Source organism: Schistocerca nitens, chromosome 11, assembly GCF_023898315.1.
Source record: "Schistocerca nitens isolate TAMUIC-IGC-003100 chromosome 11, iqSchNite1.1, whole genome shotgun sequence".
NCBI lineage: Eukaryota > Metazoa > Arthropoda > Insecta > Orthoptera > Acrididae > Schistocerca > Schistocerca nitens.
The window spans coordinates 108,087,410-108,112,015 of record NC_064624.1 but is presented as its reverse complement, the minus strand read 5'-3'; the positions used below and the strand labels follow the sequence as shown (position 1 = coordinate 108,112,015).

The 24,606-nt window shown below is 43.5% G+C and overlaps 1 protein-coding gene across 1 annotated transcript in view; it reads left to right on the top strand.

Annotated features, from left to right (window-relative positions):
- LOC126213576 (transcription initiation factor TFIID subunit 10-like) overlaps nt 1-24,606 on the top strand; it is a 128,730-nt gene that overhangs the window by 67,051 nt on the left and 37,073 nt on the right. The window contains exons 2-3 of the mRNA XM_049941424.1: nt 1,948-2,208; nt 10,884-11,144. Of these exons, the coding sequence (XP_049797381.1) occupies nt 1,957-2,208; nt 10,884-11,144 (513 nt within the window). The 5' untranslated portion in view covers nt 1,948-1,956. The remainder of the gene's footprint in view (nt 1-1,947; nt 2,209-10,883; nt 11,145-24,606) is intronic.

Below are 24,606 nucleotides of genomic sequence, written 5' to 3'. Positions count from 1 at the left end.
GGTTCTCTGTTTAACTGCTCAAGGTAGTTTTCAGATAAAGCACTTAAAAAAATTTCACTGGATTCTTTGTCCCTGCCACCCGTTATGAACGTTTGAGTCTCCCAGTCTATATCCGGCAAATTAAAATCTCCACCCAGAACTATAACATGGTGGGGAAATCTGCTCGAAATATTTTCCAAATTATCTTTCAGGTGCTCAGCCACAACAGCTGCTGAGCCAGGTGGCCTATAGAGACATCCAATTACCATGTCTTGAGCCTGCTTTAACCGTGACCTTCACCCAAATTATTTCACATTTCTGCTCTCCGTAGGTTTCCTTCGATACTATTGCACTTCTTATAGCTATAAACACGCCTCCCCCTTCACTGTCCAGCCTGTCTCTGCGGTATAGATTCCAAATCTGAGTTTAGAATTTCATTCCCGTTTACGTCTGGTTTCTGCCAACTTTCTGTCCCTAGTACTATATGGGCATTGTGAACGTTTATTAATGAGAGCAGTTCTGGGACTTTTCTATAGACGCTCCTACAGTTTACTATTAGCACATTAATATTGTTATTCCCTGTTGCATTTTGCCTACTCCTACCTTGCCGCGTCTCAGGAGGCGTCTTGTCGGGCCTAGGGAGGGAATTCTCTAATCTAAAAAACCCCCATGTGCACTCCACACGTACTCCGCTACCCTCGTAGCCACTTCCGGCGTGTAGTGCACACCTGACCTATTCAGGGGGACCCTACATTTCTCCACCCAATAGCGGAGGTCGAGAATTTTGCACCCCAGATCTCCGCAGAATCGTCTGAGCCTCTGGTTTAAGCCTTCCACTCGGCTCCAAACCAGAGGACCGCGATCGATTCTGGGAATGATACTACAAATAGTTAGCTCTGATTCCACCCCGCGAGCGAGGCTTTCCGCCTTCACCAATTCCACCAACCGCCTGTACGAACTGAGGATGACCTCTGAACCCCGACGGCAGGAGGCATTGGCGCCAACATGAGCAACAATTTGCAGTCGGGTGCACCCAGTGCTCTCTATCACCACCGTCAGGGCCTCCTCCACATCTCGGATGAGACCCCCCTGCAAGCAGACAGAGTGAACACTGGCCTTCTTCCCCGACCTTTCCGCTATTTCCCTAAGGGGCTCCATCACCCGCTTAATGTTAGAGCTCCCAATAACTAATAAACCCCTCCCCCGTGTGCCTGCTCGGACCTCGCTGAAGGAGCAGCCACATGTCCACTCGCAGGCAGAGCGGACGATGCCACACGGCCAGCCTCCACATTGACCCTCCGCCTCGTGCGCCGCGAACGCCGCTGAACCCGCCACTCCCCTCGGGGAGAGGGTGGCCCAACCGCGCCCGGTACCCGCGAAGATGTCTCGACAGCAGGGACAGTGGGTGAAGTGTGTAACACCTGGGGTGTACCGTGCGATGCACCAGACTCCCCACTGCCGCTACACTCCGAGGCAGCAGCCTGAAGACGGCTGACCGCGGCCATCGACACGCTCAGCTGTTCGCGGACAGTGGCCAGCTCCCCCTGCGTCCGTACTCAGCAGTCACACATCCTATCCGTCCTAAGAAATCAATTTACTAGACTGCTAATTCACTAAAGGCGGCTGATAGTTGACTAAACTGTGGTTTCTAGACAGTTCTTATTGAAAACAATGAAAATAGCACTACCTGTCTCTGGGCTGTATTGAAAACAAACACTAGCACTACTGGCACTATGGCTGATTAAAGGGACTCTCTCTGACTGTATTCAAAACAAACACGAAATCTATGGAACACTATTAATAGCACCCGACAATTAAAGCTTCCTAAAAGCAAAAACACACAGAAGAGTGACAAGTAAGAAAAATACAGTTAATGCTTAAATTAATGTAGCTCGCTGCACAGCAGACGTGAAGCAGACGGCAGTTACGACGACACGCGTTACAGTGCGATGCACCCTCTGTCTGCAGGTGGGAGCGATGTCGGACCAGCAGGCGGGGATCCACGGCGCACTCGGCCTCGGCGCACCTCTCACCCCCGCGGGGATCCAGACGGCCGACGGCGTGCTGTCGCAGGTGTCCGACGGGCAGGTGAAGCAGGAGCCGTACGAGACGATGGAGGTGGTGGCGAGCAGCCCCGGGCCGGGGTCGGCGGTGCACCACCTGCACCAGCTGCAGCACCAACACCAGCACCAGCTCCAACAGCAGCACCACCACCAGCACCAGCACCTGGTACGAGCACCACACGGCCACCTCTACTCGGCAAGTTTCAGACTGACAGTCGGAATGACAGTGTGTGTCAGAAACCTTCTACTGCTCGACGTAAACTCCTTTGACATTAATACGAGGGCAGTTCAATAAGTAATGCAACACATTTTTTTTCTGAAACAGGGGTTGTTTTATTCAGCATTGAAATACACCAGGTTATTCCCCAATCTTTTAGCTACACAACACTATTTTTCAATATAATCTCCATTCAATGCTACGGCCTTACGCCACCTTGAAATGAGGGCCTGTATGCCTGCACGGTACCATTCCACTGCTCGATGTCGGAGCCAACGTCGTACTGCATCAATAACTTCTTCATCATCCGCGTAGTGCCTCCCACGGATTGCGTCCTTCATTGGGCCAAACATATGGAAATCCGACGGTGCGAGATCAGGGCTGTAGGGTGCACGAGGAAGAACAGTCCACTGAAGTTTTGTGAGCTCCTCTCGGGTGCGAAGACTTGTGTGAGGTCTTGCGTTGTCATGAAGAAGGAGAAGTTCGTTCAGATTTTTGTGCCTACGAACACGCTGAAGTCGTTTCTTCAATTTCTGAAGAGTAGCACAATACACCTCAGAGTTGATCGTTTGACCATGGGGAAGGACATCGAACAGAATAACCCCTTCAGCGTCCCAGAAGACTGTAACCGTGACTTTACCGGCTGAGGGTATGGCTTTAAACTTTTTCTCGGTAGGGGAGTGGGTGTGGCGCCACTCCATTGATTGCCGTTTTGTTTCAGGTTCGAAGTGATGAACCCATGTTTCATCGCCTGTAACAATCTTTGACAAGAAATTGTCACCCTCAGCCACATGACGAGCAAGCAATTCCGCACAGATGGTTCTCCTTTGCTCTTTATGGTGTTCGGTTAGACAAGGGGACCCAGCGGGAACAAACCTTTGAATATCCCAACTGGTGAACAATTGTGACAGCACTACCAACAGAGATGTCAAGTTGAGCACTGAGTTGTTTGATGGCGATCCGTCGATCATCTCGAACGAGTGTGTTCGCACGCTCCGCCATTGCAGGAGTCACAGCTGTGCACGGCCGGCCCGCACGCGGGAGATCAGACAGTCTCGCTTGACCTTGCGGCGATGATGACACACGCTTTGCCCAACGACTCACCGTGCTTTTGTCCACTGCCAGATCACCGTAGACATTCTGCAAGCGCCTACGAATATCTGAGATGCCCTGGTTTTCCGCCAAAAGAAACTCGATCACTGCCCGTTGTTTGCAACGCACATCCGTTACAGACGCCATTTTAACAGCTCCGTACAGTGCTGCCACCTGTCGGAAGTCAATGAAACTATACGAGACGAAGCAGGAATGTTTGAAAATATTCCACAAGAAATTTCCGGTTTTTTTCAACCAAAATTGGCCGAGAAAAAAAGTGTTTTGCATTACTTACTGAACTGCCCTCGTATACACTGAGGTGACGGATGGCAGTAGTATCGTGTATATGTGCTGTAAAAGGGCAGTGCATTGAAGCAGCTGTCATTTGTACTCGGGTGATTCGAGTGAAAAAGCCGCACGATGAGAACTGACGGCCTCCAGATGTGCATCAGTAGTTAGAGCTAGACACGTGGGATATTCTGTTTTGGAAATCGTTAGATAATTTAATATTCCGAGGTCCACAGTTTCGAGAGTGTGCCGAGAATACCAAGTTTCAGGCCTTACCCCTCACCGCAGACCGAGAGCACCAGTGTTTGCACAGAGTTGTCAGTGCGTCTGTACGAACAACACTGTTTGAAATAATCACAGAAATCAGTGTAGGATAAAAGTATCGGCTGAAAATGACTTAAAAGCTTGTGTTGCCTTCCATCAGTAATGCTGGAATTCAGTATGGTGTTGGCCCAGCCTTAGCCATGATGACGGCTTGCACTCTCACAGGCATACGCTCAATCAGGTGCTAGAAGATTTTGGAGAATGGCAGCCCATTCTTCACGGAGTGCTGCACTGAGAAGATGTATCGATGTTGGCCAGTGAGGCCTGGCACGAAGTCGGCATTCCAAAACATCCCGAAGGTGTTCTATAGGATTCAGGTCAGGACTCTGTGCAGGCCAGTCCATTACAGGGATGTTATTGTCGTGTAACCACTCTGCCACAGGCGGTGAACAGGTGCTCGATCGTGTTGAAAGATGTAGTCGCCCCAAATTCCTCTTCAGCAGTGGGAGGCAAGAAGGTGGTTAAAACATCAATGTAGGCCTGTGCTGTGATAGTGCCAGGCAAAACAACTAGGGGTGCAAGCCCCCTCAACAACACGACCACAAACACCGCAGCCTCCAAATTTTACTATTGGCACTACACACGCTGGCAGATGATGTTCATCGGGCATTCGCCATACCCACACCCTGCCATCGGATTGCCACTTTGTGTACCGTGATTTGTCACTCGGCACAACGTTTTTCCACTCTTCAATTGTCCCACGTTTACACTCCTTACACCAAGTGAGGCGTCATTTGGCATTTACGGGCGTGATGTGTGGCTCGTGAGCAGCTGCACGACCGTGAAATCCAAGTTTTCTCACCTCCCGTCTACCTGTCATAGTACTTGCAGTGGATCTTGATGCAGTTTAGAATTCCTGTGTGATGACCTTAGACCTATTTTCAATGGCCTCTTTTATCGCGCAATGCCAAAAGGCAGATGACTGCCTATCTATCTTGGTTTTGTTGCAATTTATATTGCGGCCAAGTTTTATATTAATATCGGCCACGGGCAGTTTGGTGGTCGTGGCGTAATTCAGGGTGGTATCTGCGTTCATGGTACTTCTATTCTACCGTGCATACATTTACCCCAGTGTACACCTTTCCACACTAGCAGGGGATTTCCTAGACCACCAGTTTTCAGAGGCCTAGATTGTCCTTTGCTGAACCTAATAATCTGAAGGTCTTAGGGGTTTCGGTGAAATACATATTTGAGATTGAGCTTTCCTTCTTGTGGGACAAAAATCGGGACAAAAATCATATAGAATTCTTTGAAAGAAATTTTTGCCATTTCACTGTCAGTTGTTCATTGAGTATACACAATCACGATTTTAGTTTTGTAGCTATTCTATTCTAGCTATTCTATTTCTAGCATTTGTAGACTTAGAGAAAGCTTTTGACAACGTTAACTGGAATACTCTCTTTCAAATTCTGAAGTTGGCAGGGGTAAAATACAGGGAGCGAAAGGCTATTTACAATTTGTACAGAAACCAGATGGCAGTTATAAGAGTCGAGGGGCATGAAAGGGAAGCAGTGGTTGGGAAAGGAGTGAGACAGGGTTGTAGCCTCTCCCCGATGTTATTCAATCTGTATATTGAGCAAGCAGTAAAGGAAACAAAAGAAAAATTCAGAGTAGGTATTAAAATTCATGGAGAAGAAGTAAAAAACTTTGAGGTTCGCCGATGACATTGTAATGCTGTCAGAGACAGCAAAGGACTTGGAAGAGCAGTTGAACGGAATGGACAGTGTCTTGAAAGGAGGATATAAGATGAACATCAACAAAAGCAAAACGAGGATAATGGAATGTAGTCAAATTAAATCGGGTGATGCTGAGGGAATTAGATTAGGAAATGAGACACTTAAAGTAGTAAAGGAGTTTTGCTATTTAGGGAGTAAAATAACTGGTGATGGTCGAAGTAGAGAGGATATAAAATGTAGACTGGCAATGGAAAGGAAATCGTTTCTGAAGAAGAAAAATTTAACATCGAGTATAGATTTAAGTGTCAGGAAGTCGTTTCTGAAAGTATTTGTATGGAGTGTAGCCATGTATGGAAGTGAAACATGGACGATAACCAGTTTGGACAAGAAGAGAATAGAAGCTTTCGAAATGTGGTGCTACAGAAGAATGCTGAAGATAAGGTGGGTAGATCACGTAACTAATGAGGAGGTACTGAATAGGATTGGGGAGAAGGGAAGTTTGTGGCACAACTTGACTAGAAGAAGGGATCGGTTGGTAGGACATGTTTTGAGGCATCAAGGGATCACAAATTTAGCATTGGAGGGCAGCGTGGAGGGTAAAAATCGTAGAGGGAGACCAAGAGATCAATACACTAAGCAGATTCAGAAGGATGTAGGTTGCAGTAGGTACTGGGAGATGAAGAAGCTTGCACAGGATAGAGTAGCATGGAGAGCTGCATCAAACCAGTCTCAGGACTGAAGACCACAACAACAACAACAGCTATTCTCAGCCACATGTTGAAATGTTATACTAAACTAGACTCTGCCCGAACAGGCCCAGGAGGCCCGACACTACCGATCGGCTGCCGTGTCATTCTCAGCCCACAGGCGTCACTGGATGCGGATGTGGAGGGGCGTGTGGTCAGCACACCGCTCTCCCGGCCGTATGTCTGTTTACGAGACCTGGGCCGCTACTTCTCAATCGAGTAGCTCCTCAGTTTGCCTCACAATGGCCGAGTGGAGCCCACTTGCGAACAGCTCTCGACAGACTGGACGGTCACCCGTCCGAGCACTAGCCCAGCCCGACATCGCTTAACTTCGGTGATCTGACGGGAACCGGTGTTAGGCCGTTGGCAGTGTTAAAATATGTCGCAGACATTTTAACATTTCAGCATGCACATGAGAACGGCTACGAAGCCAAAGTCGTGATTGTGTAAAATAAATGAACAATTACGAATGGAGGAAGTTCCTTAAAAAGCATTTGACTTTGTGTCACTCTAAGGTTCTATTGACTCTGCTGCGAGTATTGCTGTCAAATGAAATGCATACTAGCGATTTGTGCCGTTCTTACCTGTTCCTTTCGAATGTTGTTACCGAGTGCTTTACCTCAGTCGGAAAGCTGTCTCGGTCGCAGGCAGAAGCTGCTACTGATACGTAGAGCTGCTTACGTAGCTGCCGGTAACGCCTGTACCTGTCAAGGTTTCCCGTTACCTGCAATCTGGCATTTATGGTGCACGTGAGCCAGCTCCCCGAGTGTGTTTGGCCCATTGATGGCGGTTACAGTATTTACTCGAATCTAAGCCTCACTCGAATCTAAGCCCCACCTGAAAAATGAGACTCAAAATCGAGGGAAAAAGAACTTCCCGAATCTAAGCCGCATCTGAAATTTGAGACTCGAAATTCAAGGGGAGAGAAAAGTTTTAGACCGCACCTCCAAATCGAAACAAAGTTGGTCCATTGTAACATGGGACACAATTTAGGCTGAATTGATGAAGATACAGCTGCAGTAGTTTGGTTTGAGTCGTAATCTTAACTGTTAAGCTTTACCAAGTAGCCATTGCTATGTGCCAGGCACTCCGTCCGTGTTTATACGGGTACCCTTCCTTTTTCAGGTGCTTCGTCTGGTTTGAATCGATTGCTTGTTTTGCTTTGATCTGATAAGTGTCGTTCTCTTTGTTATAGGTGTTTACGTCACTCTAAGCTGAAAATGCATTATTGTACTGTGTCACGCATTGTTTGTCGCATTCTGATAATGAGTGTTTACGACCTGCCGCCGCTCGCGGCACAGCTTGCTTTTGTGCGCTAACGCGGCTTACAATAAAAAAAGAGAGGAATTGTCTCATAAGCGAAACAATGGCAAGAGACTGCTATTTGTTGTTACTTACACTGCTGCTTTCTTTGATAATGGTCAACAAGAATCAAATAATAGACTGCGTATGATAGATGATGTTCTGAACGAGAGTTTAGCAAAAATTTTTCTCCGTTTCAAAATCTTTGCAGACGCCTCTTTAGTACATTACATTCTGCACAGAAAGTAGCGTCATCTTAGATTTAAAAATCTAGTCAGTTGCTATGCTTCATTTCTGACTGTATCACTATTCAGCATAAGAATAATACGAATATAAACGTGACACAATATGTGTATTCTTCTGCGTTTGCTGTTGTCTCACTCTAGTTCCGTAGTTTATTATTCAGACAGGATTTAAATGAGATAGCAGCAAACACGACACAATACATGGCATAATAGATACATTCTTCTATCTTGTCTTTTGATTTATTTACTGACACAGAGGTTTTGACGCCAATATTTATCTTTGTGCATGCAGAGCATGCCTGTGTAGCGGTACATATAATCGACGGCAGAAGTTAGTTGGGGCAGCACCTACCAACATTTTTCAGAACTTCCACTTACTTTGCACTCAATTCTAAGCCACAGGCGTTTCTTTGGATTACAATAACCGGAAAAAAATGCGGCTTAGATTCGAGTAAATACGGTATTGGCAGCTGAAACGGCGAAACTGTACAGGTCTTCTCAGGTTTTGTGTCAGAGGGATGGTTTGCTATAGAGACTGCTTTGCTGGTCTTTTGCTTAGTAGTAACTGGCTGAACCACTAAAACTGGGGCACGTTTAAGTTGTGTTGAACTGCCAACATATCTGCACGTTCTGCCACTGCCAATTTAGTACGGTGACTCAGCTGCACGTATGTTCGTGCTCCGCAATGTGTGTGCCCCCTCTCACTGGTGTAGACAACTGCAAAATCGCAGATTAGCTCGTGTGCTCTTGACATTTGGGACTTGTCTCTGCAACCCGGAAAGTCTCTTATTCAGCATAGAATTTTGCCCACATTACCACTAACACCTCGTCGTACATTTAACAGCTAATTTTCCGAGACAGTTCTTACTGTGCATCACAAAGTAAAAAAGAATTTTATTGAAATAGTCTGCATCTGCAGAAGCGTATGCTATTATGTGCACAATTCAATATTACTTTTTTTAAATACATGTTTAGTTACAATATTCTTTTTTCCTCTGACAAATGAATACTGTCAATAAGGTGTGTAACGCTGATGTATGTCCTATACGAGGGGGGACCCAAAAGTAACCGGAATCGTAATGCTGCACATCGTGTACTTGTAGTAGCAGGTTGCCAAGCGGCGTCTCCCGACAGTGAGAAGTGTGGTTTCTTTGGCAGTTCTCTGAGTGTGCGTACAGTGCAGACGTGACACGAGGATACGGCTAGTTCTTACGAACAATGTGCGGCAGTGAAGTTTTGTTTCTCACTCGGCAAGAACGCAGCAGAAACTGTTGCGATGATTCGGACAGCCTACAGAGACCGTGCTCTTAGTAAAACGCAAGTGTACGAATGGTTTTTTCGGTTTAAAAAGGGAGAAATGGTGGTTGAAGATCAGCCCTGTTCCGGTCGACCTTCAACTGCACAGAGTGAAGATAAGATCGACAAAATCCGTGATTGATCAGTGAAGATCGACGCAGGACAATCGACCGACTCGAGAACTTGTCCGGGTTGTCCTGGAGCTCATTTCAGTGCATCTTGACCATCGATTTGGGGATGCGAAGAGTGGCAGCAAAATTCGTGCCAAAACTTCTTACCGGATATCAGAGGGATCGTCACGTTCGAGCCTGTCTCGAAATGAACGACGCGTTCAAAGATGATCCACATTTTTTCAACAAAATCATTACAGGTGATGAGTCACGGTGCTATGGGTACGATCCAGAAAGTAAACAACAGTCAGCACAATGGAAGTCACCTGGCTCACCTCCCGCAAAAAAAGCTCGACAAGTGAAATTGAATGTGAAAACGATGTTGATCTGTTTTTTTGACATCAAAGGGATCGTACACTCTGAATTTGTCCCTGAAAACCAGACAGTAAACCAACAATTCTATTTGGAGGTGATGAAACGTCTTCGCAGAAGTTTCTCGCCTCAATGAAGGCGACTACCTTGACCCAGGTGCCCTATTCACCAGATTTAGCACCCTCGGACTTCTTCCTATTCCCGAGGGTGAAAAGAGACTTGAGAGGGGAGCGTTTTGCGGATGTGGAAGACGTAAAACGCAATGTCGTGAAAGTGCTAGCAGGTATCAAAGAGGACGAATTTAACAGTTGCTTCGAACACTGGAATGAACATTTGGACAAGTGTATTAATGCTAATGGAGAGTACTTCGAAGGAGATTAAGGTTTTATTTGAAAAGAATAATGTATATGCTTTCTAGAAAGAAATTCCAGTTATTTTTGGGTCCCTCCCTCGTATAGAGAAATGTGTATTTCTGTGAAGGGTGTTGTCACCAGAAACTGAACTCCAGTTTACCACTCAATTTCTCTATTGTATCACACAAAAATATATGTTTGCTTTTCAGTACAATGCCAAATTTTCTAAAATTTAACTACCTACTGGTTAGTTAGTTTACATCTAATATACAAATTATACAGTTAAACAGTGGTTTGCTTTATGTTTAACAAGTCAGTTTAAAGCTAAGTGATTTTTTTTTTCTTTCTTTTCCCCAGTTTCTGATGGAGAGTGAAGTGAGTTTGATAATTTTAGAATCAAAAAATTCTGTCATTGAAATAAAAATACACACATTGTGTATTTTCAGTGTTTCTATCTAGCACATTTTTATTGCAGATAGAACAATAAAATAGGACAAAGTATTTTGCTTTTGGTAAAAATCTTTTAAAGACCTTGGGAATTACCTTAAGTGCATTGTTTTTCCTTTTAATATTTAGCACTGGAATAAAAATCAGAAGTGTTTTTCTGTTTGTAGAACTTATTTTAAAAGAAGTAACCTGACCATAACTGTGATCACTAGATTTAGAATCATTTGTAACAGTCTTACCAAGATCCAAAGGAAGGGCAGCTACAAACTTCTGAGGAGCAGAGGAAGGGGTTCATAAAACGAAATGTCACTCGAGTAGACAGATTTCTCTCTATCCGGCCGCACCGACACGTTTTGTCACCTACTGCCCGCAGGGAGGCAGCTCCGCGGTCGGAGGCTCGCTGCAGTCCGCGACGGGCCCCGGCTCCGTCGGCGACAACTCCAACAGCCAGAGCTCGAACGACGTGACCGGCACCGGCATCTCGGGTGGCACCAAGCGGGAGGTGGGCGGGGAGGACGCCGACGGTGGCGGCCCGGGGGCGGAAGACGAGCTGGCGGGGGCGGGTCCGGGCGGGCGGTCGGCCGGGCAACCGCTCTGCGACTTCCTCACCCAGCTCGAGGACTACACACCCACGGTGAGTGTCGCTCTGTGTCGTCTTATTAACGCAGACCGCAAATCGTCATTCAGTTGCTCCCGGTGCATATTGTAACAAAATAATTCGCAAGTCAGTGTCTGACTGTCAGTGTCGGAAGGGCTCGGTATTTCGGTGACCGATCCTGTCACCGTCATCGGGAACAGTGACGAACTTGTGGTGTTGCATCTCTTTTTGTGTTTAATCGAACAATGGAAAATCCGGGATGGGATAATGACAGCATTAGGAAAGAAATAGATTACTACTCACTGTATAGCAGAGATGCTGAGTCACAGGTAGGCACAACAAAAAGACTGTTAAATATCGGCCAAAACCATTCGTGGAAATTAGACCCCCCCCCACACACACACACACCTGTAAACACAACTCACAGTCTTTTCATTGTGCCTATCTGTGAGTCAGCATCTCCACAATATCCATCCTTTACATAATATAATATGTGTAATGTATAATATATATTATATATAATATTATCAACATCATCTTTGCCTCTGTACTTCCGCCTCGACTGACATCTCTGCCCAACTGCTTTGCATTTACATATGTCTGCCGGTGTCTATATATGTGCGGATGGATATGTGTGTGTGTGCGAGTGTATACCTGTCCTTTTTTCCCCCTAAGGTAAGTCTTTCCGCTCCCGGGACTGGAATGACTCCTTACCCTCCCCCTTAAAACCCACATCCTTTCGTCCTTCCCTCTTTCCTGACGAAGCAACCGTTGGTTGCGAAAGCTTGAAATTTGTGTGTATGTTTGTGTTTGTTTGTGTGTCTTTCGACCTGCCAGCGCTTTCGTTTGGTAAGTCACATCATCTTTGTTTTTAGATATATTTTTCCTGCGTGGAATGTTTCCCTCTATTATATAATATTATTGGTATTATCTATTAATGTGAAATTGTGTTTCTTTTTTAATGGCAGCATACTCGTACTTTGTGTTCTTTTATTCTCGTATGTCTTCCGACTTGTTAATGCGGCCCACCCTGACTTTGTCTGCTGTGCGAGCCTCTTCATCTCAGAGTTGCATTTGCTCCCAGCAGTGTAACTTATTACTTATTATTGTAGTGAGAAGTTCACAAAGAGCTGTATCTCTAACCAATTTTATTAAGGCACGACCGATTTCATGGCTTGTAGACACATCATCCAGTACGTACAAAAATTAAAATATGATAAATAATTAGGGGAGAATATTGAAGGCCCAACCTTCACCATGTCTGTAAGGCAGATAGTCGACGAATAAACAGTTGGTGAACAGAAAACTTTGTACGCTACGTAACGAGGACGCGCCACCGAGTCTACGTGACACGGAGCCGACCGGGTGAGCGTCGGCAGCCGCCGGCCACACTGTCGATCGGAGCTACATGATGGAAGTACGAGGGCAGTTCAATAAGTAATGCAACACATTTTTTTTCTCGGCCAATTTTGGTTGAAAAAACCGGAAATTTCTTGTGGAATATTTTCAAACATTCCCGCTTCGTCTCGTATAGTTTCATTGACTTCCGACAGGTGGCAGCGCTGTACGGAGCTGTTAAAATGGCGTCTGTAACGGATGTGCGTTGCAAACAACGGGCAGTGATCAAGTTTCTTTTGGCGGAAAACCAGGGCATCTCAGATATTCGTAGGCGCTTGCAGAATGTCTACGGTGATCTGGCAGTGGACAAAAGCACGGTGAGTCGTTGGACAAAGCGTGTGTCATCATCGCCGCAAGGTCAAGCGAGACTGTCTGATCTCCCGCGTGCGGGCCGGCCGTGCACAGCTGTGACTCCTGCAATGGCGGAGCGTGCGAACACACTCGTTCGAGATGATAGACGGATCACCATCAAACAACTCAGTGCTCAACTTGACATCTCTGTTGGTAGTGCTGTCACAATTGTTCACCAGTTGGGATATTCAAAGGTTTGTTCCCGCTGGGTCCCTCGTTGTCTAACCGAACACCATAAAGAGCAAAGGAGAACCATCTGTGCGGAATTGCTTGCTCGTCATGTGGCTGAGGGTGACAATTTCTTGTCAAAGATTGTTACAGGCGATGAAACGTGGGTTCATCACTTCGAACCTGAAACAAAACGGCAATCAATGGAGTGGCGCCACACCCACTCCCCTACCGAGAAAAAGCTTAAAGCCATACCCTCAGCCGGTAAAGTCACGGTTACAGTCTTCTGGGACACTGAAGGGGTTATTCTGTTCGATGTCCTTCCCCGTGGTCAAACGATCAACTCTGAAGTGTATTGTGCTACTCTTCAGAAATTGAAGAAACGACTTCAGTGTGTTCGTAGGCACAAAAATCAGAACGAACTTCTCCTTCTTCATGACAACGCAAGACCTCACACAAGTCTTCGCACCCGAGAGGAGCTCACAAAACTTCAGTGGACTGTTCTTCCTCATGCACCCTACAGTCCCGATCTCGCACCGTCGGATTTCCATATGTTTGGCCCAATGAAGGACGCAATCCGTGGGAGGCACTACGCGGATGATGAAGAAGTTATTGATGCAGTACGATGTTGGCTCCGACATCGACCAGTGGAATGGTACCGTGCAGGCATACAGGCCCTCATTTCAAGGTGGCGTAAGGCCGTAGCATTGAATGGAGATTACGTTGAAAAATAGTGTTGTGTAGCTAAAAGATTGGGGAATAACCTGGTGTATTTCAATGCTGAATAAAACAACCCCTGTTTCAGAAAAAAATGTGTTGCATTACTTATTGAACTGCCCTCGTATTTGCTTCACCGCCTCCCTCCACGAGAGCAGTACAGGCAGTGGTTTCTGTGGCTCACCTGGATGGCTCCGTGTCGTGCCAACTTGCTGCCACTTCCTGTTTACGTAGTGTGTGAAGTTTATTCATTGACTATCTATCCTAAAGACGTGGTGAAAGTTGGGCCTGCTATATTCTCCACTATTTGTTTACCGTGTTTTAATTTTTATATGCACCTGGCGATGTGGCTACAATACATGAAACAAGTAGTGCCTTAATGAAATTAGTTCAAGGTACGGCTGTTTGCAGAGTTCTTCCTATAAAATGTGCTACCACAGTTGCAGATGACCCAACCGTAGAGTTATTTGTAAATTATTTATTGGACGTATTCCAATCTCTGCGTTTCCCTGCAGTTGTTAACACTCTACAGTTGCCTCCAATACAATGGAAGATATTCCTCAGTGTTTTGGCACGCATTCTCCATTCTGTCCTGTTCTCCGGTCAATGTTTTTCACGTATTAGCATTGGAAAGTACTACTCACAGACAATGAGGTTGGCACAGCTGAGGAAGTTGTGGCAGGCTGCATCGAACCAGACATGTGATTGAAGGGGAAAAAGTGGGATTAGCAGGGTACAGATTCTGAGTTTGTTGTCATTAAAAAAAGAGACATAATGGGAAACAGCACTGTATGTGAGTATATAATACGGTTATAATAGAGGGAAACATTCCACATAGGAAAAATATATCTAAAAACAAAGATGATGTGACTTACCAGATGAAAGTGCTGGCAGGTCGACAGACACACAAACACACACAAACATACACACAAAATTCAAGCTTTCGCAACAAACTGTTGCCTCATCAGGAAAGAGGGAAGGAGAGGGAAAGACGAAAGGATGTGGGTTTTAAGGGCGAGGGTAAGGAGTCATTCCAATCCCGGGAGTGGAAAGACTTACCTTGGGGGAAAAAATGACGGGTATACACTCGCACACACACACACACACATATCCATCCACACATATACAGACACAAGCAGACTCTGTATATGTCTGCTTGTGTCTGTATATGTGTGGATGGATATGTGTGTGTGTGCGAGTGTATACCCGTCATTTTTTCCCCCAAGGTAAGTCTTTCCGCTCCCGGGATTGGAATGACTCCTTACCCTCTCCCTTAAAACCCACATCCTTTCGTCTTTCCCTCTCCTTCCCTCTTTCCTGATGAGGCAACAGTTTGTTGCGAAAGCTTGAATTTTGTGTGTACGTTTGTGTGTGTTTGTGTGTCTGTCGACCTGCCAGCACTTTCATTTGGTAAGTCACATCATCTTTGTTTTTTGAGTATATAATACCAATTATATACAGAAAGAGAAACAACACTGCAACTTCAACAACAACCACCATTCCTTATCAAGTGGATGTTTCACGGTCGGTTATGAACTGTACTCCGTGTGCAATCTGTCATCCTGAAGCGTGTCTGTCAGTTTTACCTCATACTCAATTTCCGGTCCTGTACTGTCAGGTTTGTAGTTGCTGGTGACCTCAATTTAGCCTCGATGTGTTGACGAAAATACACGTTTAAATCCGGAGGTACGCATAAAACATCATCTGAAATCGTGCTAAATGCATTCTCTGAAAGTTATTTTGAGCAGTTTGTTTCTGAGCACATTTGAATAGTAAATGGTTGCGAAAACACACCTGACCTCTTAGCAACAAATAATCCTGAGCTAATAACGAGTGTCAAAATGGTTACTGAGATTAGTGAACACAGTGTTGTTGTAGCAAGATTGAACACTGTAACTCCCAAATCCTCCAAAAATAAGCAAAAAATATATCTCTTCAAAAAAGCAGATTTAAATTCGGTTGATGCCTTCGTGAGGGGCAGTCTCCATTCTTTCCAAATTAACAGTGTAAGTGTAGACCAGATGTGGCTTGAATTCATTTACAGCAATTTAGAGATTTATACCAAATATAGAGAGGATATAAAATGTAGACTGGCAATGGCAAGGAAAGTGTTTCTGAAGAAGAGAAATTTATTAACATCGAGTATATATTTAAGTGTCAGGAAGTCATTTCTGAAAGTATTTGTATGGAGTGTAGCCATGTATGGAAGTGAAACATGGGCGGTAAATAGTTTGGACAAGAAGAGAATAGAAGCTTTCGAAATGTGGTGCTACAGAAGAATGCTGAAGATTAGATGGGTAGATCACATAACTAATGAGGAGATATTGAATAGGATTGGGGAGAAGAGGAGTTTGTGGCACAACTTGACCAGAAGAAGGGATCGGTTGGTAGGACATGTTTTGAGGCATCAAGGGATCACCAATTTAGTATTGGAGGGCAGCGTGGAGGGTAAAAATCGTAGAGGGAGACCAAGAGATGACTACACTAAGCAGATTCAGAAGGATGTAGGTTGCAGTAGGTACTGGGAGATGATGAAGCTTGCACAGGATAGAGTAGCATGGAGAGCTGCATCAAACCAGTCTCAGGACTGAAGACCACAACAACAACAAACCAAATAAATTAACAAACGGCGGAGCTGATCCCCTGTGGTACACAAAACAGGACAGAACACTGGTGCAGAAACAACAACAAAAAGTGCCAAATTTAAACAAATGCAAAACCCCCAAGATTGGTGATCTTTTACAGGAGCTTGAACTTTGGCATAGACGTCAGTGCAAGATGCTTCTAACAGTTTCCACAATGAAACTTTGTCTCGAAACCTGGCAGAAAATCCAGAGAGATTCTGCTCAGTTGTAAAGTATGCTAGCGGCAAGACACAATCGGTGACAATGCTGCTAAAGCAGAGTTACTAAACAGAGCCTTCCGAAATTCGTTCACAAAAGATGACAAAGTAAATATTCGAGAATTCTAATTAAGAACAGCCGTCACCGTGAGTAACTTAGAAGCAGCTGTCCTCTGCGTAGTGAAGCAACTTACATCACTTAATAAAAAGGAAGTCTTCTGGTCCAGACTGGATACCAATTAGGTTCCTTTCAGAGTATAGCAATACAATAGCTTCATTCTTATCAGTCATATATAAGCACTCGCTCGACGAAAGATCCGTACCTGAGGACTGGAAAGTTGCACAGGTCACACTAGTATTCAAGAAAGGCAATAGGAGTAATCCAGTAAGTTACAGGTCCTTAATTTTAATGCTTATATGCAGCAGGATTTTGTAACATATGTTGTGTTCGAACATTGTGAATTACCTAGAAGAGAATGGTGTATTGACACACAGTCAACACAGGTTTAGAAGACACCGTTCTTGTGAAACACAACTAGCTCTTTACTCACGGGAAGTGTTGACTGCTATTGGATTTCAAATTGATTCCTTGTTTCTAGATTTCCAGAAGGCTTTTCACACTGTTCGTCACAAATGGCTTGTAGGGAAATTGCACGCTTATGGAATATCGTCTCAGTTATGTGACTATTCGTAATTTCCTGTTAGAGAGGCCACAGTTCATAGTAATTGGTGGAAAGTCAATGAGTAAAACAGAAGTGATTTCTGGTGTTCCCCAAGATAGTGTTATAGGCCCTCTGTTGTTCCTTGTGTATATAAATGATTTAGAAGTCAATCTGAGCAACCATCTTGGGTTGTTTGCAGGTGATGTTGTCATTTGTCATCTATTAAAGTCATTAGAAAATCAAAATCAATTGCAAAGTGATTTAGATAAGATGTCTGCATGGTGCAAAAATTGACAATTGACGTTAAATAATGAAAAGTGTGAGGTCATCCACATGAGTGCTAAAAGAAATCTATTGAACTTCGGTTACACGAGAAATCGATCAAATCTAAAGGACGTAAATTCAACTAAATACCTAGCAGATAGAGTTACGAGCAATTTAAATTGTAAACAACACTTAGAAAATGTGGTGGGGAAGGTGAAACAAAGACTGTGATTTATTGGCAGAACCCATAGAAGATGCAACAGATCTACTGAAGAGAGTGCCTACAGTATGCTTGCCTGTCCTCTTCTGAAGTACTGCAGCACAGTGTGGGATCCTTACCAGATAGGATTTACAGAGTATGTAGAGAAAGTTCAAAGAAAAGCAGCACGTTTTGTATTATCGAGCAGTAGGGGAGAGAGTGTCACAGACATGATAAAAGTTTTGGGGTGGACATCATTAAAATGAAGACATTTCTTGTCGTGGTGGGATCTTGTCACGAAATTTGGATCACCAACTTTCTCCTCCAAATGTGAAAATGTTTTGTTGACACCGACTTACATAGGGAAAAATGATCATCATCATAAAATAAGAGGAATCAGAACTGGCACAGAAAATTTTTTTCCGTGCACTGTTCGAGAGAGGATAACAGAGAATTGTTGTGAAAGTGGTTCGAAAAGAACCCTGTGCCCGGCATTTAAGTGTGATTTGCATAATATCTGTGTAGGTGTAGGTTTTCATCTTGCTGCAGTGTGCAAGTGCTGGAAGAGAGCTCCAATCTGTCCAAGCTACTAATCGACGTAAACAGCTTAGCAGTAACTCTTCTGTATTTTATGTTCAGTATTTTCGTACACAACTTCTGTTACCGTCGTGGGTGAACAGATCTCTTTTACTTCGTAGCTTGTGTCAGTTCTTGTGATGATTCTTCAGTTTTTTTTGTTTACCTTCCCACACACGTCCTTTTGCTTCTCAACCTCTGAGGCACTGGCAAGCCATGATATCTAAAAAACAAGTGGTATGTAAACTATATTTCGAGTTCTCACAGACATCTTTCATCAGCCTGAGAGGATAAAAGTGAAGTGTGCTATTCTGAAGAATCTCTTGTTGTACCGTCCAGCTCCCTTGTACAGTGCCACATACTAAACACTGTGATTCTCTTCTTCTCGGCATCCCCCTGCTATTGTATAATGCCGTGCTCCAGACGTGTGTTTTCAGAAATTTTTTCATCGAATTAGGGTCATTGTTTGACACTACCACACTTATTTCACCCAGGATAGCTCTCCTTGCTGTGCTAGTCTGCTTTTTATGTCCTCCTCAGTTCATCTGTCATGCCTTACGTTGCTTCCATTTCTCACACACAGTAAACACATAAACAACACCGTCATTTTTACACCGAGGTGGTAAAAGTTACGGGATACCTCCCGATATTGCGTCGACCCTCCTTTCGCCCAGTGTGCTGTGGCAGCCCGACACGGCGCAGACTCGACGAGCTGTTCGAAGTTCCCTGCAGAAATACAGTGTGTCCCAAAAACAGTGACTCAATTTTAAATAGAATTATTTATTAGGAAGAAGGGCTTAACACCAACAAATTGCATACTAAATTACTCAGAAAAGACAGTTTATAAAAATCCGTCACAAATGTTCAATATGTCCTCCATTGGCTACACAGATGACATCTAGCTGATAGCCGAAGTCATCCCAAACTGAGCATAAGGTGTCTTCTGTGACTGAAGCTACAGCAGCTGATATTCTGGTTTTTAGTTCATCAGTGTCACGAGGTAAGGGAGGATCGTAAACACATTGTTTAATATGTCCCCACAGGAGGAAATCACACGGTGTTAAGTCAGGGGACCTAGGAGGCCAAGAGTGTACAGACTGGTCTCGTGGTCCTGTACGCCCTATCCAACGTCGAGGAAACTGCACGTTGTTGTGCCAGTGCGGAGGTGCTCCATTTTGCCGATAGATGAAATTGTCAGACTCAAGTTGTGGAAATAACCAGTTCTGTAGCATTGCAAGATACGAATTTCCTGTTACAGTTTCTTCCTCAAAAAAATTAGGGTCCATAAACCTTGCTTTGCAAAACAGCACAAAAAACATTCACTTTTGGTGACTACGCACATTATGACGGTGAGCCTTACTGCTAATATGGAAAGTTGCTTCATCGCTGAATATCGACCGTGACATAAAAGTGCCATCTTCCGTGTCCTCTAGATTAGTATTGCTTAAGTCCACTCGCTTCGCTTTGTCAGTATCTCGAAGAGCTTGTACCAGTTGTAATCTGCACAGTTTGACGTCTAAACGACGCTGTAATGCAAGCCGCACTGTCGTGCGCGGTAACATAAGTTCTCGGCTAGCACGACGGACAGATTTGCCGGAGCTCTGCTCAAATGCTCGTCGGAGGTTTCCACTGTTTGTTCAGGAACGCGTGGCCGGCCAGAACTTTTACCTTTACAGAGGCACCCTGTTTCTTCAAACTTTTTATACCGCCGTCGAATGTTCTTCGGTGATGCTGGTTTAGCACAAAATCGAATACGAAACGCCCACTGAATTGTGATCACTGATTGAGTACGACTAAATTCAATACCACAGTACACCTTCTGTCGCGCGGATGCCGTGTTGCACGAGACTGGCTCCACGCTCCAGATCAGCGCTCGTAGCGACATCTAGCGGATTTTTTCTGAAACTCCAGACCGTGCCGATTACATCTAGCACTGTTTCAGTTACCTAGTGACATTTGTCTCAATATTATTACAAGTTAAAATCGGGTCATTCTTTTTGGGACACCCCGTGTTAAGCCGTGCCGCCTCTGCAGCCATTGGTAATTGTGAACGTGTTGACGGGGCAGGATTTTGTGCACGATCTGACCTCCCGATTACGTTATTGGGATTCGTGTCGGGCGATCTGGGTGGCGAAATCGTTCGCTCGAATTCTCCGGGTGATGTGGCGCTTTGTCGTCCGTTAAAATTCGTTTGTTGTTTGGGAATGTAAACTCTGTGAGTGGCAGCAGATGGTGTCCAAGTAGCCAGACAGAACTATTTCCAGTCAATGATTGGTTCAGTTGGACCAGAGGACTGAGTCCATTCCATGTGAATACAGCCCACACCATTATGGAGCTACCATCAGATGGCACATTGCCTTGTTGACAACTTGGGTCTACACCACACTCAGACCCTACCGTCAGCTCTTACCAATTGAAATTGGGACTCATCTGACTAGGCCACGGGTTTTTAGTCACGTAGGATCCAATCGATAAGGTCACGGGCGTAGGAACCTTTTTATTCGTTCTCAAACAATTACGTACATTTCAATATTATTAATAAAGCATGAAATACAAAATTTGCCAACATTTTGTGTGGGGAGATTACAGTAGTGCAATAAATTTCACGTGACACTTGTGTCTGTGATGTTTGCACGCAGTACATTTGTTTCTGCATCAGATTTATGTAATGAATGTTGTTTGACTGTATTACAATTGTCTTGGCACGTTCAAAATTTGATAGGTGTCTTTAGTTGTTTACACATAAAAATTTAATAGGCATCTTTAGTTGTTATTGTGTGTTCATATGTCATGTCTCTCCAGAGATTGTAACATTACATCTAAATGCATATATCGGTATACTGTACTGATATGGGTCTCAGACGTTAACACACTATTTTATAAATTACTGATATGTCATTAGTTAACTGCTTCACTGAATCATTTTTAAAAAGAGCTGGAAAATTATTGTATTTCATTTCAGTCTGTGTGTTCATCAGTTTGTCTGGCTCCTTTATTTTCTGTTTATATATTTCCCATTCTTCAAATATGTCTAACTCCATTCTTGTAGGCTGTATTTGTTAAATTTTAGCCGGCCGGTGTGGCCGTGCGGTTCTAGGCACTTCAGTCTGGAACCGCGTGACCGCTACGGTCGCAGGTTCGGATCCTGCCTCGGGCGTGGATGTTTGTGATGTCCTTAGGTTAGTTAGGTTTAAGTAGTTCTAAGTTCTAGGGGATTGATGACCACAGATGTCAAGTCCCATAGTGCTCAGAGCCATTTGAACCATTTTGTTAAATTTTCATAGTATTTTGAATACTACCTTCTGTATGTTTTATGCTTCTCAAGTGATGCCCAAAAGCAGTCTTATCGTTTGGGCTGACATGTCCTGACCATTTTGGCTTATATGAAAATGATCACATGTTCTACATTGTAAACTGCAGGGTGTTTCAGAATGACAGTTTAAAAATTTGGTGACAGGTTCCTTATACCAAAACAAGAAAAGAATGTCCTGGACATTCGCAGGTGTTATGCCCTGCAGCCATTCACTCTGGTGGTCTCTTGTTTGCGAGTAATTGATAATGTGTGTGTGTGTGTGTGTGTGTGTGTGTGTGTGTGTGTGTGTGTGTGCGTGCGTGCGTGCGTGATGCTCTACAGCTTTATAAAAGATAATTTATACAGATTGTTTGCATTCGTAATGGTTGTAGTAAATCCCTGAAGTACAAGCGGTTGGGGGACAAATCTTTTATTATTATTATTAACTCTCTATTGATCATTATTTTTATTCAATTAATGAATTAATGTGTGCAAATGTAAGTTTTTTTTCAATTTCTGCTCCTTTGTCACATCATTTTTAATCATCATATTAACATTTTCATTGTTCTCATTTATTCTTTCTATAATTCTTTTTTCAGTTTGAAACTTTAGCACTTGAATTTAATTATATGATTAGTTTCATTTATCTGTCATGATATTTAAACATTTGAAAATACTGATTCATTGGTTAAAAAACAAAAGATGGAATAACAATATAATGAGACTGAAAGTTGCTACTCACCATATATCGGAGATGCGAAGTCACAGATAGGCACAACTAAAAGACTTTCTCTGCATTTGTGTGTGTGTGTGTGTGTGTGTGTGTGTGTGTGTGTGTGTGTGGGCGCACGCGCGCGTGTTGTGTGTGCGTGTGCGTGTGCGTGTGCCAGTGGCCAAAAGCTTCAATTGTGAAAGTCTTTTAGTTGTGCCTACCTGCGACTCAGCATCTCTGCTATGTGGTGAGTAGCAACTTGCCTTCTCATAATATTGTTACATTCCACCCTGAATTTTCCATTGTTTGAAACGATGAAATACTTTATTTATTTGTACAACGGTATCAAAAATGTAATTTTCGTTACAAGATTTACATGTTCCTCAATGGTAACTGTCACATAAACATTAAAAACATTAATTCTTATTGCACTATCAACAAAATAATACAAATGAAGATTTAAACAAAAGAGGAATATAAATAATGAATAATGAACGCAATAGCATGGACAAAAGTATTGGATAATGAAATGGAAGAAATTAAATTGGTCTTAATGTATGTAAATAATTAAAATCATGAACGTAAAGATTCCAAGCGGAAAAAGAATTACAGGAAGAAAAATGAGAGCAGTTGAAAAAGTTAATATGGTGATTAAAAATTACGTGACAAAGGAATAGAAATAAAAAAATTTACATTTAAACACATTAACTGACTAGAAATAATGATCAGAGGTGTTTAGGCATTTCAAGACGCATAACAAAATTTGAACCTACAGCCACTAGCATACGAGGCTCATACTGTAACCGTTGCATTACACAAACAATTTGTGTAAGTTATCTTTGTCGAAGCTGTAGAGCGTCACGTGAAATTCTGGTATTTTTTCATCAATTACTTGCAAGTGAGATCCTACCTGGGCGAATGATTGCAGGGTGTGATACCTGGGACCTGGGACCTTAACCTACATTACCATATAGACGATTTCAATAAGTCAATCCCAGCACTGGTGATGTCTTCTCATTAGCACATCTGTGACACGTATGTCCCAATGGTAGTGAGAGCGTTATACAATAAATATACTGGGAAATTAACGTAAGAATGTATTGCTATAAATATGCACCAGTACCGTATTTACTCGAATCTAAGCCGCACTTTTTTTCCGGTTTTTGTAATCCAAAATACCGCCTGCGGCTTAGAATCGAGTGCAAAGCAAGCGGGAGTTCTGAAAAATGTTGGTGGGTGCCGCCACAACTAACTTCTGCCGTCGAATGTATGTAGCGCTACAAAGGCATGATTTGTAGGCACAAAGATAAATACTGGCACCAAAACCTCTGCGTCAGTAAATAAATTAAAAAAAAAAAAGGTTGAAGACGAGTCTTTTTCCTCCGCCCCGAGTTTTGACCACTGCATTTTGCTACATTATCCAACGAAGTAAATACAAATTCCGTATTGTTCATCTTCAAATGTAGCTGCATTTCAATGTACTACAAAAATGCGACTGGCAAGACTGTTTGGGATGTTTGTCAATATGGCCTACTCTGCGTTCTGAATTTTTTCCTACCTGTGAGAAGAGATGGTTGCTAATAGGAACTTTTATGAATTGTGAATCACATGCAGTATTCTCTTCACCATAAGAATAATACGAATATAAACATTTTGCCATGTATTGTTTCGTGTTTGCTACTATCTCATTTAAATCCTGTCTGCCTAATAAACTACGAAACTAGAGTGAGACAACAGCAAACGCGGAAGAATATACATATCATGTAATGTTTATATTTGTATTATTCTTATGCCTAATAGTGATACAGTCAGAAATGAAGCACGGCAATTGACTAGATTTTTAAATCTAAGATGACTCTAATTTCTGTGCAGAATGTAATGAACTAAAAAGCCGCCTGCAAATATTTTCAAATGGAGAAAAATTTTCGTTAAAATTTCGTTCAGAACATCATCTATCATATGCAGTCTATTATGTGGTTCTTGTTGATCATTATCAAAGAAAGCAATAGTGTAAGTAACAACAAATGTTTCGCTAATGAGACGATTCCTCTCTATTTTTTATTTGTAAGCGGCGGTAGCGCGCACAAAAGCAGGCCATGCCGCGAGTGGCGACAGGCCGTAAACACGCACAATCAGAATGCGACAAACAATGCATGACACAGTACAGTAATGCATTTTCAGCTTAGAGTGACGTAAACACCTATAACAAAGAAAACGGCGCTTATCAGATCAAAGAAAAATAAGCAATCAATTCAAACCAGACGAAGCACGTGAAAAGGAAGGGTACCCGTATAAATATGGACGGAGCGCCTGACGC